Raw genomic sequence first — 17,366 nt, 5'->3', positions numbered from 1 at the left:
TGAGCTCTAGGTTATTTATTTTGTGAACAGGAGTCAGCTGGGACGATTCATATTCTTTTTAGTTCTCCTAGAATTTGAAATTCTAAGCATAAATACTTTCAGTAAACATTGTGAAGTACAGTTACAATTGATTTACGCATGACATAAACTTGTGTGGGAGTCCAGATGTTGGAATGTGAACACAGGTTGTTTCTCCCTTATGTCCTATGTGAATGTAGGACTTTATAACATTTTGTTTTCAAATTTTTCTTTTTCTGCACTGCTGGTGGGAATGTAGACTGGTGCAGCCACTGTGGAGAACAGTATGGAATTTCCTCAAAAAACTAAAAATGGAACTCCCATTTGACCCAGTGATTCCACTTCTAGGAATATATCCCAAGAAGCCAGAAACACCAATCAGAAAGGATATATGCACCCCTATGTTCATAGCAGCACAACTCACCATAGCTAAGATTTGGAAACAGCCTAAGTGCCCATCAGCAGATGAGTGGATTAGAAAACTGTGGTACATCTACACAATGGAATACTACACTGTGGTAAAAAAGAAGGAATTATTGCCATTTGCAACAGCATGGATGGAACTGGAGAGCATTATGCTAAGTGAAATAAGCCAGTCAGAGAAAGATAAATACCACATGATCTCACTCATTTGTGGAATATAGAGAACAACATAGACTGATGAACAGGGACAGATCCAAAGACAGAGAAACAGTGATCAGACTATCAATCCCCAGAGGGAAAGTAGGGGAGGCAGGGGGTAAGGAGGAGAGATCAACCAAAGGACCTGTATGCATGCATATAAGCCAAACCAATGGACATGGACAACAGGGGGATGAGAGCATGAGTTGGGGTGGGGGATGGGGGGTCGGAGAGGTTGGGGGGTTAATGGGAAATGAGGACACATTTGTAATATCTTAACCATTAAAGAAATTTAAAATTTTTTTTTCTTTTTCCTCCTTTCTCATTTTTAAAGATTCTTGGAGAAATTCAGTTTATTATTTGGAGTGATGTATCTTTTTAAAAAATCTCATTAGTATTTAGATGAAGGTAAGCACAACCTCTAGCCTGGTGGGTATTATGCTAGTCCCACCTTTGAAATTTCAAAGAGCAGATATTAGGCTTAGTTGCTTTAGTCCCCAGGTATTACTTTTTAAACCAGTCACATGTTTACTTGAATACCTACTCTCTCTAAGGTACTGCACTTGGCAGTATGGGAGATATAACACCAACATTCAGGGCCTCAGGGATACCATTCTCAGGGGTATATTGCTGGCTTACTGCCTATACCTTCTCGTCTCCTTTTCTGGGTTTTTTCCCCATCTTTCTGACTTCTAAATTTGGAGTTCCTCTGGTCCAGTCCTCAGGCCTTGTCTCTATTTACTGTAGCTCCTAAGAGAGCTTTTATAGTTCCATGCCTTCTAGGATCTTAGGATTAATGAAGCCCTGTCCTTGGTCCTGAACTGCAGGCTTATGTCTAATTACTAGTTGGATGTCAGATGTCTTTTAGGCATTTCAGAATCACCTAAAACTGAACTCTTGATTTCCTCTGAAACCTTCTTCTAGAGATCGTCCAGTCTTAGTATATGGAAACTTTATTCTACAAGTTGTTCATGGCAGAAACTTTGCAGTCAGTCTTAATCCTTTTTCTCTCAGACCACCAAATTTACCCACAAATCTTGTTGGCTCTTCCTCACAATTATTTTAAGAATTATTTTAAGAAGCCACCACTCTTTTCCTACCACCCTATTCCAAGCCACTATTATCTCTTGCTAGGATTATTACAGTAGCCTCCCAACTAGTCTCCCAGTTTCTATCCTTACTTTCCTATAGTGTTCTCTCTACCCAGCAGCCAAAATGATCTTTCTGAAATATGTATAAGCTCTCCTTCCTCTCACCAGGGCTTCTTATATCACTCAGAATAATAGTCTAATTTTTCACCATGGCCTAAATGGTATTACACATTCTGTCTTCCCATTACCTTTCTAACCTCATCTCTCACACTAGTACCCTTGCTTATTCCACTTCCACACACATCAGACACACAGTTCCGCTTTGGGGTGTTTGAACTAACTTACCATTTCCTCTGTCTGGAGTCCTCTTCTTCCAGATATTTAAATGTTGTGCTGCTTTACTGCTCACATGTAACCTTATAGAAGAGGCATCCCCTGACCTCCTCCACACCTATAATATAAACAAACATACCCCTAATCTTGGTCACTCTCTCTATACTTACCTTTATTCTTTTTCACTGCTTACATTTCCTGACATATTGTAATCAGAAAAAGTGACCTGTATGTTACAGACTTTGTTGAGACCTGCTTTGTGCCCTAGTACATAAACAGTTTTTAAAAAATAAATTTCTGTACCTAGAAATAATGGATATTCTCAGTTTGATTGACGAAGAGTTCCATATATGATCAGTGACCAGCCTGTTAATTGTGATGTTAAGATCTTCTGTACCTTATTAATTTTGATCTGATTGATCTGTTGATTATTGGCAGACATTCTGCCACTAAGTCTGTGGATTTGTCAAATTTTCCTTGTAATTCCGTCTATAACATGTATCTCACTTTTTCTTACTGCAGTACAATTAGTTTAGAAATCAATAATAAATTAACCTCATATATTTGGAAATTAAAATGCACACATCTAAATAACATATGGGTTATATAATACAGCATAGTGGAAATAAAAATATTTATAACTGGATAATAAAGAAATATCATATATGAAAACTCAGGGATGCAATCAAAGTCATACTTATAGGATAGTTTTTTGTGTGTGTATTAGAAAAGAATAACTGGATATTAATAGGCTCAGCAGCTACCTGAAGAATTATTTTTAAAAGGGAAAGTGTTAAACCCTAAGGAAGTGGGAGGAAAGAAATACTAAAGGAAAAAAAATTAATGAAATTAAAATTTAAGAAACAATTAAGAAAACCAAAAACTGGTTTCTGGGAAAAACTGATCAAATATAAGAGATAAGATACAAAATTAGGATTAAAAAAGGATGGAAGGAGAGGGGGAATAGGAGAAAAGTGGTCAAAAAGTACAAATTTTCAGCTGTAAGAGAATACAGGAGATGCAATGTCTAGCATGGTGTCCATAGTTAACACTGCTATGTGATAAATAGGATGTTGTTTTGCTTTCTCTTTTTATTGTATCTATAGGAGATGATAGATGTTAACTAAACTTATAGCAGGAATCATTTTACACTATATATAATTAAAACCATTATGCTGTACACCTTAAACTTATACAATGAAGTGTGTCAATTATATCTCAATAAAACTGGTGGGGGACATATTTCTAGACAGAGCAGAAAATTTTAAAATACGAGGATACAGTGAATACGTTTATAAAAATAAACTTGAAAACAGAAAATGGACACTTTACTAGAAAATCTTAAAACTGTCTTAAGAAAAATTTAAAAAACAAACAAAAATAAACCTACAGCAATTAAGAAAATTTATTTATTCAGTCAATAAATATTTATAAAATATGCCTAGCACAGTTTTAGATGCTGGAGATACAAAGAAGAGAAAAGAGGAGGGGAGGGGAGGGGAGGGGAGGAGAGAGAAAAAAGAAAAGAAAAGAAAAGAAAAGAAAAGAGAGGAGAGGAGAGGAGAGGAGAGGAGAGGAGAGGAGAGGAGAGGAGAAGAGAAAAGAAAGAAAAGAAAAGAAAAGAAAAGAAAAGAAAAGAAAAGAAAAGAAAAGAAAAGAAAAGAAAAGAAAAGAAAGAAAAGAAAAGAGTCCATGTTTTCATGGAGCCTGCTTTCTAGTGCTGGGAGACAGATAATTAATAAATTAGGTGTTGATGAGTTCTGTAAAGAATAAAGAAAGGGAGACTGAGCTTTCTTATAGAGGAGAGTGAAAGAAGCAACATTGGACATGAAGGAAGTATCCTCCAAGTGGATATTGGCGGAAGAGTGGTTCTGGCTTGAGTAGGTGCAAAGGGCCTGAGGAAGGATCATGTTTGGTGGAGCAGCGTAAGTATTGGGCATAAGGGAGATTGGCAGAAGCAGGGATTGTGAGGTGACCAAGATCTAAACCATGGAATCCTTGTAAGGACTCTTGATTCAGCAATTAGAAACATACCCAAATGGGAATGATGATAATAACTTCTACTTATGTTATATGTCAATTATACCCGAATAAAACTGGTGGTAAGGGGGAATAACCCATGTTCATAAGATTATGGAATTAATTAAATTTATGTAGAATTTATTTGTAAAATACCATTCAAGTGAGAGATTTCTGTTTCATCCAGAAGTAATAAACATGTTGAATATTTATTAAATAGAGAACACCTATCAAGGGCCAGGACTTGGACAAAGCGGAAAGAATACAAAGATGATTAAGACATGGCAGTGCTCACTGCCCATTATGGGAGACAGGCTCAAACAATATTTCTGCATTGTGCTCTAGGAGCTGTAACAGAGCTACTAAAGCCTGAAGGCTAGGAGAGGCCTCAAAATTTTACAGACCCTGAACAACACAAGTTTGAACTGTGTAAATCCACTTATGTGTAGATTGTTTTTCCAATAAATACCTGTACTGTATTTGATCCACAGTTGCAAGTCCAAAGATGTGGAGGGTCAACTGTATGCATTGTTCTCTGCCATTTTATATAAGGGACTTGAGCATGGATTTTGGTATCCATGGGGGTCCTGGAGCCAGTCTCCCTTGGATAGTGAAGGTAGTTAAGTTTTTGGGAAGTCAAAAGTTATATATGGATTTTCGAATGTGTAGTAGGTAGGCACCCCCAGCCCCCCATGTTGTTCAAGAGTCAACTGTGTATTAAAGGCATGTGGATTCTTTTTAGGGTAGCTTATATATTTTTATGTATTTAACCCAAGGAGAAAGAAAAATGTAGGTTCTCATTTGGCCATTGTGATAGTGAGATGGCATTTCTGCTGAGATGAACACCTGAATGTGGCACTGACCACACCTCTCTGTACTATAGACACATTATAGTAGTGGGCAAGAGGTAAACATGATAAGAAATCTAGAATTTGAAACATGGTATAACAATAGCATATCAGATGGCTATTTTAATTCTTCGTCTTCAAAGTTGATTCAACATGAAGTAATTCTACCAGTTTTTCTTAATGATATGTTGCAGCCATTTGCCAGTCTTCATCATTAAAGCTAACTTGCTGCTTTAGTTTGTTTTAACAGGTTCTATTCTCAAAACACCTGGCTACCTTGTAAACTAGTTTCTTAAAATATAGTGCATGCCAGCCCTGTCTTCAGTATTTTACCTGTTATCTCACTGAATCCTCGCAACTCTATAAGGTAGGGCCCGATTTCCCCATTCCAGATCTGAGACAGCTGAGACACAGTGAGGTTTACTCACAGTCCAGGTTCACACTGATAAGAAGTGCAGAGCTGGGATCAGAACCCAGGGAGTGACTCCAGAGCCTACACCCTTCACTCCCTGCCTGTCAAGCTAGGTTGGCAGTGATTGCAGAATGCTTCATTGCCTGCAGAAATTCAGATGTGATGGTCCTTAGTCTGATTGAAATAGGTCAGCACCTTTGTAAATTTTGAATTATGAGTTTCCCTGTTTCAGAACACAGTGAAGAAAACATAAACACTGCATATTTCCTTTAGGTGCTAAAATATGTGTATTCTGCCACTGTTCCACTCGTGGCTTTGTCATTTACTACTACGTGAGTTTGGACAAGTTTTTTAATGTGGGTTTTGGGTATTTCCACTGTAAGAGGAAGGGTTTAAACTAGACAATTCTCTATATTTCCTACTGACTCAGTAAATTTTCGATTCTATACTCTACCAGAATTAAAGGTTGATAGCAACTTTTTTGTCAGTCATCTAGAACCTATTGCTCCAAATGAAAAGAGAAAGTATGGATAGCAAGTGTTTTCTTTTGTTGGGTTCTTTGTTATTTCAAATATTCAAAAAGTTTATTTCAAATATTCAAAAAGCTAGTACCAAGGTACTAGCTTTTGCCATCCTGAAGTATATATGTTGTGTGCTCAGTTTTAAGGGCTGGGAATATTCCCTGAAGGTCTGTGCTTGTTCAAAAACAAAAATGGAACACTCAAGTCTAAGCACTAAAAATATCTCATAAAATGCTTCCTCCATGCACTCATTGGAACAGGTAATTACTGTGGCAACAACAAACTAATTTGAAGTGTTAGCTGTTAATTAAAAGAATGCAGAGGTGTATCGTTGTCTTCTGGTGTAACCAGAGCCTCCATTCAAACTTCATTAATCACCTTACAGTTAATGTGTTGAGGAAGGTCAGGACAATGGGGATTGCGGTATCCGCTGAAAGGAAACGAATTCCTTTTCTCCAGGTGGAACGCCCTTTGCAAAGTCAGGTGCGTACTCCACTTAGGCCTGGCAATGCCTTTGTCATCCACGTCTCCTTGATGATTAAATGTTAAGTTGGTACTGTCGTTGCACTGTAAGCCAAGCCGCACAGCACCTTTATTGCTCGAAATCGAACCCAAACTTCCATGGATGAATTGGCGTGCATCATAATTAAATCATCAAGCTTCTCCTTTTATTTCACTTGGAAATAGGAAACCTTTCTTTTAGAAAAGAGATCATCTTTCTTGACAAGCTCATTAAGTTGCCAAACCATTCAGTATGGTATATATTAGACTATCTGCTAACCACTTACTTATCGCTGCTGTTGGTCTCAAGAGCCCTGGTGTTGCTTGTTGTCCTAAGTAGCCACACTGTTCTTTTTACGACTTTTGAATCCTTGTGTATGCATTCAACTATTAGTCTTCACATTTGAGTCTTTGGTTAGTGATTCTAATATAGAGTATTTTTTACTCTGTGGTATGTAAGAGGAAAAATAATATATCATTATTAAATTTTACATATTACCTACTAGAGACCCAGTACACGAAATTCTTGCACTCTGGGCGGGGAGTGGGGGGGTCCCTCAGTCCGGCCTATGCCCTCTCCAAGTCCGGGAGCCTTCGGGGGATGTCCCCCTGTGGGAGCGCACTGACCACAAGGGGGCAGCTCCTCTGTTGAGTGTCTGCTCGCTGGTGGTCAGTGCACGTTATAGTGACCAGTCGGTCTGCCGTTTGGTCAATTTGCATATTAGCCTTTTATTTATAGGATATTTACATGGAATAAATTCCTTCACATCACATTTTAAATTAGTTTAGTCCAGCAACATCTCTGTCAGGCACTGAGGAAAATACAGTGTATGTCTTCTTACATCAATTTATTACTTGAATTCAGATATATAATGAATCAAATCATAGTCTGAAATGTAGTTTCATGTTGTAAAAGTCTGATATTAACATCAATAGTAAAGTAAGTGGTTATTTGTCCTAAACCTTTATGGTATAGGAGTTCTTATAAAACATCATTTTATATAAAGTGTAAAAAATTTTAAATCATTCAAGTATTATAAACTTAATAATATTTGTATATACTAGGGAGGTTGATATTTAGACAAAGTCTTAGATACTTTTTCAGATTAAAGTGAACAATGCCAATTTTTGTAATCTTGCTTTTCATTTAAATAAGATATAATTTCTCTATAATTAATAAAATAAAACCTAAGTTTACCTCCCAAAATTGGCTCAACCTTTGTCCATTCAAGTAGGAAAAGCAGAATGAATTTCTTGTAACATTCATAAATGGATATGTAGATATAATTACATGTTTTGTCCTATCTTACCTGAATTTATAACATTTTGTATATGAAAAGTTACAAATACTTGTGGGTTCTTAGTAACTAAATTATCTCTGTAAGTCTATCACTTTAAAAATACTTCTCAGTGATTGCACAGCTCTGTAAATTTTCTAAAAATCATTGAATTGTACACTTAAAACAAGTGAATTTTGTCATATATAATTATGCCTCAATAAAACTGCATAAAATTTTGTCACAACAACCACACAAGTATTTCTGCCAAAACAACAGAAAATGATATTTTCATTTGATAATAGTGCAATACATATTTTGTTTTTGTTTTAAGAAATGAGCAATTTTTTGCAACCGTTTATGGTAATGGATGTTAACTAGACTTATCAGGGTGATTCTTTTATAATATGCATAAGCAAATATCACATCATTATGTTATATACCTGAAATTAATATAATGTTACATGCCAGTGATATCTCAAAAAAATGAGCATTTTTTTACTATTAGGTTATTATCAAGTAAAAATTGGGAGCCTGGTAAATTTTGCAACTTGGCAGCTGAGGACAGGGAATTCCTGGCAAGGGAAATTACATTCCACAAGTTTTCTACCCCACTCACATCTTAGCACTAGCCAGGTGAGAGGAAGAACAATCCAATCTTGGCTAATGTGCAAAATCCTCTATGGAGCAAGACTTTAATTCTTCCAAAATAATGTGTTTCCTTATACTTTTATGGACTTGCAGTAACAGTGTTTGTTCATGTTGTGTGGTTCATTTTGAAATTTTTATAGAAGGCAGGCTGTTTCTGGATAATGGTCAGAATGTACACATATGAAAGCCACATTTTATTTAAACATAACAAAGGTCTTGATGAGATCATGGTTTTTATTTCTGCAAACCTTTATTCTCTTTTTCATAAATGAATGTATGCATATTCCTTGACTTAAATTGTAGCTATTTCACTGTATCATTTGAGTTTGTCTCTTTTCTGAAGCTTTTTCAATATTGAGAGATGCCAGCTTTAGGAAAAGATGAACACCACATACTTGAGTCTTATAACCCTGTGACTTTTTATATGAATTTATATCTATCTTAAGCCATAGCTAATTCCCTGTAGTTTTGAGATTATTTTGATTAAATGTGGGAATATAGTTGATTTGTATATGTAATTCAAATAAACAGAAGGAAAACCTCCCATTTTTTATGGCTCTGTATAATGCTTAGCAGAGCTGTAGGATCTCTCTCTCTCTCTCTCTCTCTCTCTCTCTCTCTCTCTCTCTCTCTCTGCCTTAAAGCAAGCATGTCAAACTCACGTATGCCTCGTTTATTTGGCCCGTGTTAGCCTTTGATTTTGACATGCTTGCCATAAAGGACCTAGGGCCAGAAGACCTGGATTTGAGGTCTTGTTCTGCCACTTACTGACTTTGTGCCATTAGACAAACTATTTCTCCGTGCTTCAAAGTTCTTATCTTTAAGGAGATAATAATGACAGCATTACCTCAGAGGGTTTTTTTAAGGGAAGGTATAATTTATCGTTTTGTAAACCATTAAGCTCAATAGAAATGTAAATTACTAATGTCATTAGTATTCTTTGAAAGTATCATATATCCTGTGGTTGCAGGTGTGTCCAGATTTACATTTATGTCCTTAACTATTTTCTAGGTTCTTTGGTGAACCCAAGTAATTTTGTTGGTTTGTTTTTCTTCCCATAGAGCATATCATGTCCCAAGTGGGAAAATACTAGCTGTAAAGGTAAGTACTGGATACATTTCATGAAATTCATGACATTCTTGATGCTCACCACTTTTTCTGCCCTCCAACCCCCCATGTTCAGCTTGAGTTACAGGTAGTGATAAAAAGGAAATGGTTTTAGGTTTGGATTCGGAGGTGGAAGCTGGAGCACTGTTGTGACATTCAAGCTCCTAACGGTTGTGCTGCTTTTAAGTTGAACTCATTGCCTTATCTGAACCCAGGTACTTTCACTTCAACACTTTGATACATGTATTTCTCGCTAATAAGAATTCCTTCGCCTGTGTCTCCACCTATCAAAATCCCTAACACCCTTCAGCTCCAAAGCCACTCTGTTGGACTTACGTAGATAAATAGTCACTTCTGGTATATCTATCACTTCTCATTCTGTTCTTTGACTCTCAAATTCTCTGTGTTTCTTATGGGTGCTATCACGTGCTGCCTTGTTGTTTGCTATTAGTATACATGTATGTTTCCCCTATCACATTGAAATCTCCTTGTAAGTAGAGAACAGCTCTTACCTTGTTTTACTCACTGATTCATGCGGAGCATTGCACAGAGGGCCTAATGCAGAGTGCTGTATGTAATGACTAGATGTTCAACACATAATTTGTTGAATGACTGACTAAATAAATACATTTTGTTCTTTTGTTTTGGGGTGTGTGTGTGTGTGTGTGTGTTTTTGTTGTTTGTTTGTTTTCCAGTTTACTCATTCATCTTTTGAAGTAACATCTTGAAAGCAGGTTCAACTCGCATACAAAATATCCCATAGTGTTCTTTGTATGGACCATTGCTCTCAGCCAGAGTATTTCTTAGCTTTATATATATATATATTAAAGGGTGAAATGAAAGGTTGGCGCATTTGATCTTTTCCTGACCCTCTCCTGACTTTTGTGTGACTTCAAGCATGTCACTTGAACCTCTCAATGACCTCAGCTGTGAAACGGGCTGCCTGGTGTCACAGAGGGATTGTGAAGAGCAGCAAATCACAGGCCTTGTCTAAACAGAATCACCTGCAGGGCTCTGATGCCGGCATAGAATGATGAGGGAAATTTAATTTCCCAAGCCAAGTAGTCAGTTGGACCCACACTTTGAATATCTGTGGGAGCAATTAGATAAAAATCTTGAAAATCTATTACTGTTCCTACTCAAAATATTTTTAATTTTTATACTTCTAAATGTTTTCATTTTTTAGACAAAGTAAACAACTATATTATAATATTTCCCTTTTCAGACATTAAAGGTGGGAAACTATCACTTTAGATATTTTTAAAAGCAAGTTGAATTTTGGGAAGACTAAAAATACCTTGAATTTTTATTTTATAGTGCTGAATTTAGAAAAATTTCTGACTCAAAGAGAGCATTTTGAAAATGATACTAATCACTTTTTAAAGATAAGTATTAGATATGATTGTAGTATGTAACTCATGAAATGTGTTTCTAGTTAGCTTTTTGGAGCAGAGAGTGGTGTAGGTAAGCAAAACAATTGCAAACAAGTAGAGCAGAAAACAAATAAAAATAGTGTTAGTGTTAGCCATCTTGCAAATAGAACCTTTTTATAAAACCTTTCAGTGTATTCTATAAAACCTTTCAAAGAGTAGAGCTTAATAGATTTCCCAGTATTATTTATTTTCTAATTGGAAAAAAAAATCCATTTAACAGGAAATTTCTTAGCATTGTATGTAGCATGTGCTGATTATCATTCTTTGACTGTTTTTGGTTTCTGCTGCTTTTAAACTAGCATTTAAATGGATCATTTGATTAATCATTTGTATACTGACTGTAATCCTCCCAAATTTCCTTTCTGAATTGTACATACTGTAAAAGACAATTATGTTGCCACAGATTAAATAAGCGAATTAAAACAGAATAGCGGCTTAATTTGACCTGTGATTTTGCTCTCCTTCCCTTTAGTGGAGCATGTGCCACTCCAGCAAATAAATGAAGTCATCCATGACAGGTTGTGATGAATTGCCGTATTTATACTGTATATTTTAATAGCCTCACACTAATTTAAATTGAGCACAGAGTAAATTATAATTCAGTCACTTGACTGCTTATATTTAACTTGACAACTCATCCTTATTTGTCCTGGAGGTGTAGCGAAGAGCAGGGAAATGCACTCAGGTATTTCAGTTTCTCACTTAACCCTTTCTCCATGAAATGCTTCATGTTTAAAGTTTCTCCAGTTTGAAAAATTCAGCTCTTCCTATGGAGAAAAATAGTAATAATAATAATAATAATAATAATAATAATAATAATAATAAAAACTCGGGGAGCCCATACTTTGCTTGTACTTCAAACAGAAAATTAGTATTTCCATGCCTTTTCCCATTACCTTCAAATAAGGAATTGGACTTGTTTATTTTTCGCAGTTTTAAAGCTCACTCACAGGAATGCCCAAGGGAAGGAGAATTAACCTTCCACCTAGAGTATCAAGTCTCCCAGAAAATAGAAGAGCATTCCAGTAATTATTTTAAGGTGAATTTTAATCTCCCTCTCAAGTTCCCAGAAATTACTTTATTCACTTTTCTACCATTATGGAATCTCCACTGTTCTGCACTATAGCAAACCAAGGGTGATGAAGACCTATGAGAGTACAATGGATTGGCTCCACAAATACAGTATTACTTGCTACATTTTAGGTCAGAGTGGCACTTTTATTTACTTTGGTGTTTATATGTTTGGTTTTATTTATTTTTAAATATATATAAAATTTTTTATTGATTTCAGAGAGAAAGGGAGAAGGAGAGAGTGATAAGAACATCAGTGGTGAGAGAGAATCATTAATTGGCTGCCTCCTGCATGCTCTTCACTGGGATCGAGCCTGCAACCCAGGCATGTGCTCTGACTGGGAATAGAACTGTGACCTCCTGGTTCATAGGTTGATGCTCAACCACTGAGCCACTCCAGTTGGACTATTCCCTGTACTTGACAAGGTGGTTTTAAATTCAGCTGTAGAAATCAAGCAATCCACCCCTTCCTCTTTAGAAACAGCACCTTATTTAGAGCATTATGGTTGTAAGGCACACTTTAATTAAATCCCACATCACTGAATGGCCACTACTGTAAAACCCTATACAGCAAGCATGTCAAACTAAAAGGCTAACATGGGCCAAATAAATGAGGCATGCGGCCCCCGAGTTCAACATGCTTACGATGCAAGGTGGTGGGTGTGAGGGAGGGAGCTAGAGAAAGATGTACAAGACTCAACCTTTGCCCTTGGGGGGCTCACAACCACTCTTTATTCTTTAGACTTCTGTTTTTAGAAGATGAGGTATGAATGCTAAAGACAAATGTGGTAAGGAAAAAAATAAAGGGCCAAAGCTAGAGATAAATTCTGATGGAGGGCTTTGGGGCTGGCTTCCTGAGATGGTGGCAACATTCCAGCTAGGCCTAAAAGATAGAAAAGATTTTATGATCAATGACTGTGGAGTAGAGAGAGGAAGCTTACCTCAAGTGGAAGGAACAGCAGAGCAAAGACTGGAAGTGGGGAAAGCACAGGACATGTGTGGATCAGTGAAAACCATCTGATTTCACATGAGGATTGCATTTGTGATGGGGAATAGTGGGAGGAGCTAGAAAAACAAGTTGGAGCTAGATTGTAGAAGAAGTCCTGGAATGTCATGCTAGAATTGTAACTTTATGCTAGGCTATGGGAGCCCAATTAAGATTTTTGATCAAGGGGATGATACGTTTATAGCCAGTAGTGTGAGTTTAATTCCTCTGTGTTGGCTAGCCCTGTGGAATTATGTCATTTATAGAGTGTGTGCTTGGAGATGCAATATAACTTAGTAGTCATACTAAGTACTGAGTATAGTCAAATCTCAGTTCTCTAGCATCTCCCATCTCAAACAGTTTACTTCTCAACCCAATAACACTTTCATGCTGATACCTGCATGATCAGTCATGAGTCTCTCAGGCAACAGAGGAGCGAATGCTCCAGTATGCGTCAGTTTACTGCTAAACCTTACATTGTTAACGTCTCGGGAAATTGTGCTGAGAATGTTTTCATGGTTTTTTTACTTTGGTTGCTGTTTATTTTTATTAAATTTTCCATTTTTACTGTACATTTCATTTCCTTTTTGTTAAATTTCCATTTACATTTCATGTCCTTTTTGTTTTTAAAGTATGTATTTATAGATTAAACAGTTTATTAGACATGTATGTAAGAATGGTTAAAACAGGGAATCATTTGGGGGTCTGGAATGGATTAATTCAATTTACATTATTTCTAATGGGGAAAAATGATTCGGTTTTTGAACAGCCTTCCGGAATGAATTGGACCAAGGTTCCACTGTAAATGTATTTTTGAAACCTTAAATAAGTGGTTCTCAACCTTATTGTGGGTTAGGATTCACCTGATAAGTTGTTGTTGTTTTTAAATACTAAGAGGTGGGTCTGCCCTCAGAGATTTTGATTACATTATGCCTATGCATCATCAGGATTTATTTAAAGTGCACTTATGAAAATAACTTTAAATAAAGGTAATTATAATATGAGGCCAGGTTTGAGAACCACTGCTTTAAAGTAAATAATAACTTCATTTCGTTTACTAGTTTTTTAGGATGAAAGATTCCCTGTACTTGACATGGTGGTGTGAATAGATCTAATAGTTTATGGTATAGACTTGAAATAACACTAGATGAATTTATTTTGTTGCTAAGTTTTATACAGGAACAAAAATGTAAGTGAATATTGTTGGCAAAATGACTATTGATCTGGAGAAGTGTTTCTTGGCAGTTTTGTATTACACTTACGGGCTGGTTTAGTGAGAGCTTTTATAAATAACCCTAAAGCAAACTCTTGATAGAAACTGGCTATGCCTTTTTTATTTTCTTTCCCCTCCCCCAAATGGATGTCATTACTATAAAATGTGTTTTAGAATTAGCCTCTTCTTTCCTTGCTCTATCAGCAGTTTACAATTTATAATTTATGGAATAATTTTTTCCCCTCCAGTATGATTATATATATTCCGCAGTTGTAATACAAAATGTAGTTCAATGTTGGATGGTGTATAACTACTGCTGTGATGGTAATCCTGGGTGTTCAGTTTTTATCTAGAAATGTCTAGAGTCAGAAACTCTGCCACAGACCTTAAAATTGTCTTCCAACTATTTTATTCTCATCACTCTCTTTTTTTAAGTTAAAAAAAAATCCTCAGAGTCAGGAAGGGGCCAGACGTTGTCAGGCCACGTGGTTCCTCAGACCTTGGGTTCCTCCTATAAACTAAGGGGATTAGATGAAATAATTTCTGAGGTTCCTTCAAGCTCTAACATTTTATAACATTATTAGCAAAGAAACATTATGCAACTGGAAGAATAAAAAAAGATGATATATTTTTAAAACCTAAAAACCCTACTTTTAAATGTCATTTTTACTCATCAACCTCTTCTGCTTATTGCCTAGTGTCTGAATTACAAGGTAATTTTTTTTAATGGTTTCAGAGTCACTCCTGTCTTTCTCTTCTGAAAATAACCAATGTGGCCGAAATAGGGTATATAAATTAAGGGTGTTATAACTTAACTGACTTTTAAAGCTATTAATACTGACCTTTGAGACCTGGCTTTTTCCTTGGTCCCATCAATCACTTCTATACCACCTCCCCCAATACAAAGGATTAGACAGATGTGGATACAGTTTGCATTACTGGGGGGTTATAATAGTGGGGAAGAGGTAGGGGAAATGAAAAGAGTTTAGTTTTTATGTTTCATAGCGAGTATAGCTATACTTAATTTAAAGGTAAATAAATGTGTCAATGTATTCCTTTCCATATTTAGGTCATACTACTAGATATTACACTGGAACTTCAAAAGCAAATTATGTCTGAATTGGAAATTCTTTATAAGGTAATTTTTTCTTGGTCATTTTTTTCTTATAAAGCATGCCTATGCTATTGGGTTGTAGGTTTTTAACTACTTTTGTCTTGTTTTTGTTACAGTGTGATTCATCATATATCATAGGATTTTATGGTGCATTTTTTGTAGAAAACAGGATTTCAATATGTACAGAATTCATGGATGGTGAGTTTTCCCTTTTATAATATTTTAAAAATTATTTTTGTGGGGTAGTGCTTTATAACCTGGTTTTGATATAAATGTCAAGTAGAGTGAAAAATAATTAAAATATACTAATAATTACCTTTATACTCTAAAGGAAACATGTCAACTCACAGCCCACGGGCTGCACGTCTCATTTATTTAGCCTGTGTTAGCCTTTGAGTTTGACATGCTTGCTCTAAAGCATCTTAGTGTTAAGGATTTCTGGTGTTAAATATTTAGAGCTGACTTACAATTTCAAGAATGTGACTTCATTTACTTTTATTGAAAATTTAGATAGAACAAATTAAATGCTAGTCCAGTCGGTGGTTTGATATTTGATTCTTCCATACAATCTGCCTTTACTTGCAAAACAGATGTTCTGTTCTTTTAATGTTTCAGTAGCCAAAACATATTTACTTTTAAAAAAATCAATTAATCCAATGCCCTATATTTTTTAGAAAGAAAATGCTTAGTTGCAAGATAAGAAATTATTTTTTAACACAGCTGTTGAGCCAAGATGTGTTTATAGTTTTCTTTGGACTCTAGCCCTTTCTCTCCTTTATTTTTTCATTCATTTCCACTTTGGTAACTCTTTCTTGATCTGAATATTAAGGCAAAATGCAGATTTCTTGGTATCCTATCAGTGAAATTGTCATCATTGTTATTATTGACCCATTTTAAATCAAAGAAGTCTTTAAATTTTATATATTCATTTTGCAGTATCTGGCCCATTCAAATTCAACAATTTAAAACATACTTAGTTCATTTTGGGAAATCTCAGTACATTACTGAAGCAATTTGTTCATACCCTATAAGACTTTTTAATGAGCCAGCATTGGTGCCTTTATACTATAATAAAGTATATAATATGCTCTAAATTAGTTATAGTAGATGCTATAGTAGATGCTAAGAATTACAATTCTTTCAAGGAGACTGACTAGAAAAAGTGGATTCATAGAGCTAGTACATGTTATTATTTTATGACTATTCATCATTCTTTTTAGAAGTCTTCAATTTTTCAAATACATTAAAAAATTTCTTTATTGAGATGGTATGTTCAAATGCCATCAAATTCACCCTTCTAATTTGTGCAAAACCCATTCTTGTCATTAATTCCAAAACATTTTTATCATGCCCAGAAACATACTCCCTACCCATCAACAGTCACTTCTTACTCCCTCTTTTCTCTAGTCCTTGGCAAACACTAATCTATTTTTTGTCTCTATGGATTTTCCTATTTTGGACACTTCACACAAATGGAATTTATATAATATGTAGCCTTTGTGTCTGACTTCTTTCACTTAGCACAGCTATTTTCAACCAGTGTGCCATAAGAATTTTTAAAACATGCAGTACTTGACTATTCAGTCAGGGGCACTGACCTCTTTTCCCTTAGATTGTCAAATAAAAAATGACAACAGCCAACACAATAATGGCCATCCAGTGTGAATGCCCTGTCTTGAACCATAAATATATAGGTCATGTAATAGAGTTGTATCTTATTGGTCACTTCGCATAATAAGGTTGCATCTGATTGGTTAATTTTTAGTACCAGAAATCCTTATATACAAGTATAGGCACCTGGTTTTTTTAAAAGTCACTTTGGAGCAAAAAGGGTAGGTAATTACTATTAATCAAAATAATACCTATTTTTTTTTGGTCAGGTAGGCAAAAAATATATTTTTGGTGTCACAGAATTTTAGCAAGTTATGTGTGTTATGAGATGAAAAAGGTTGAAAATTGCTGACTTACATAATGTTCTCAAGATTCATTCATGTTGTATCATGTGTTAGTACAGTCACATGATGCATAACAACATTTTAGTCACTGCAAAAACAAATGCTCCCATCCTATCTAATAAAAGAGAAACATGGTAATTAGCGTACAACCGCTACCCTTCCCATTGGCTAATCAGGGCGATATGCAAATTAACTG

The 17,366-nt window shown here is 35.6% G+C and overlaps 1 protein-coding gene across 8 annotated transcripts in view; it reads left to right on the top strand.

Moving 5' to 3' along the window:
* Positions 1–17,366, top strand: part of MAP2K5 (mitogen-activated protein kinase kinase 5) — a 276,193-nt gene that overhangs the window by 77,599 nt on the left and 181,228 nt on the right. For all 8 annotated transcript variants that reach the window (XM_059697326.1, XM_059697354.1, XM_059697306.1 and 5 more), the window contains exons 9-11: positions 9,354–9,393; positions 15,171–15,239; positions 15,332–15,413. In XM_059697326.1, the coding sequence (XP_059553309.1) occupies positions 9,354–9,393; positions 15,171–15,239; positions 15,332–15,413 (191 nt within the window). The remainder of the gene's footprint in view (positions 1–9,353; positions 9,394–15,170; positions 15,240–15,331; positions 15,414–17,366) is intronic.

The sequence above is a fragment of the Myotis daubentonii genome, chromosome 1, assembly GCF_963259705.1.
Source record: "Myotis daubentonii chromosome 1, mMyoDau2.1, whole genome shotgun sequence".
NCBI classification, from domain to species: Eukaryota; Metazoa; Chordata; class Mammalia; order Chiroptera; family Vespertilionidae; genus Myotis; species Myotis daubentonii.
The sequence above is the reverse complement of the archived record's forward strand: the minus strand, read 5'-3'. Positions and strand labels throughout refer to the sequence as shown.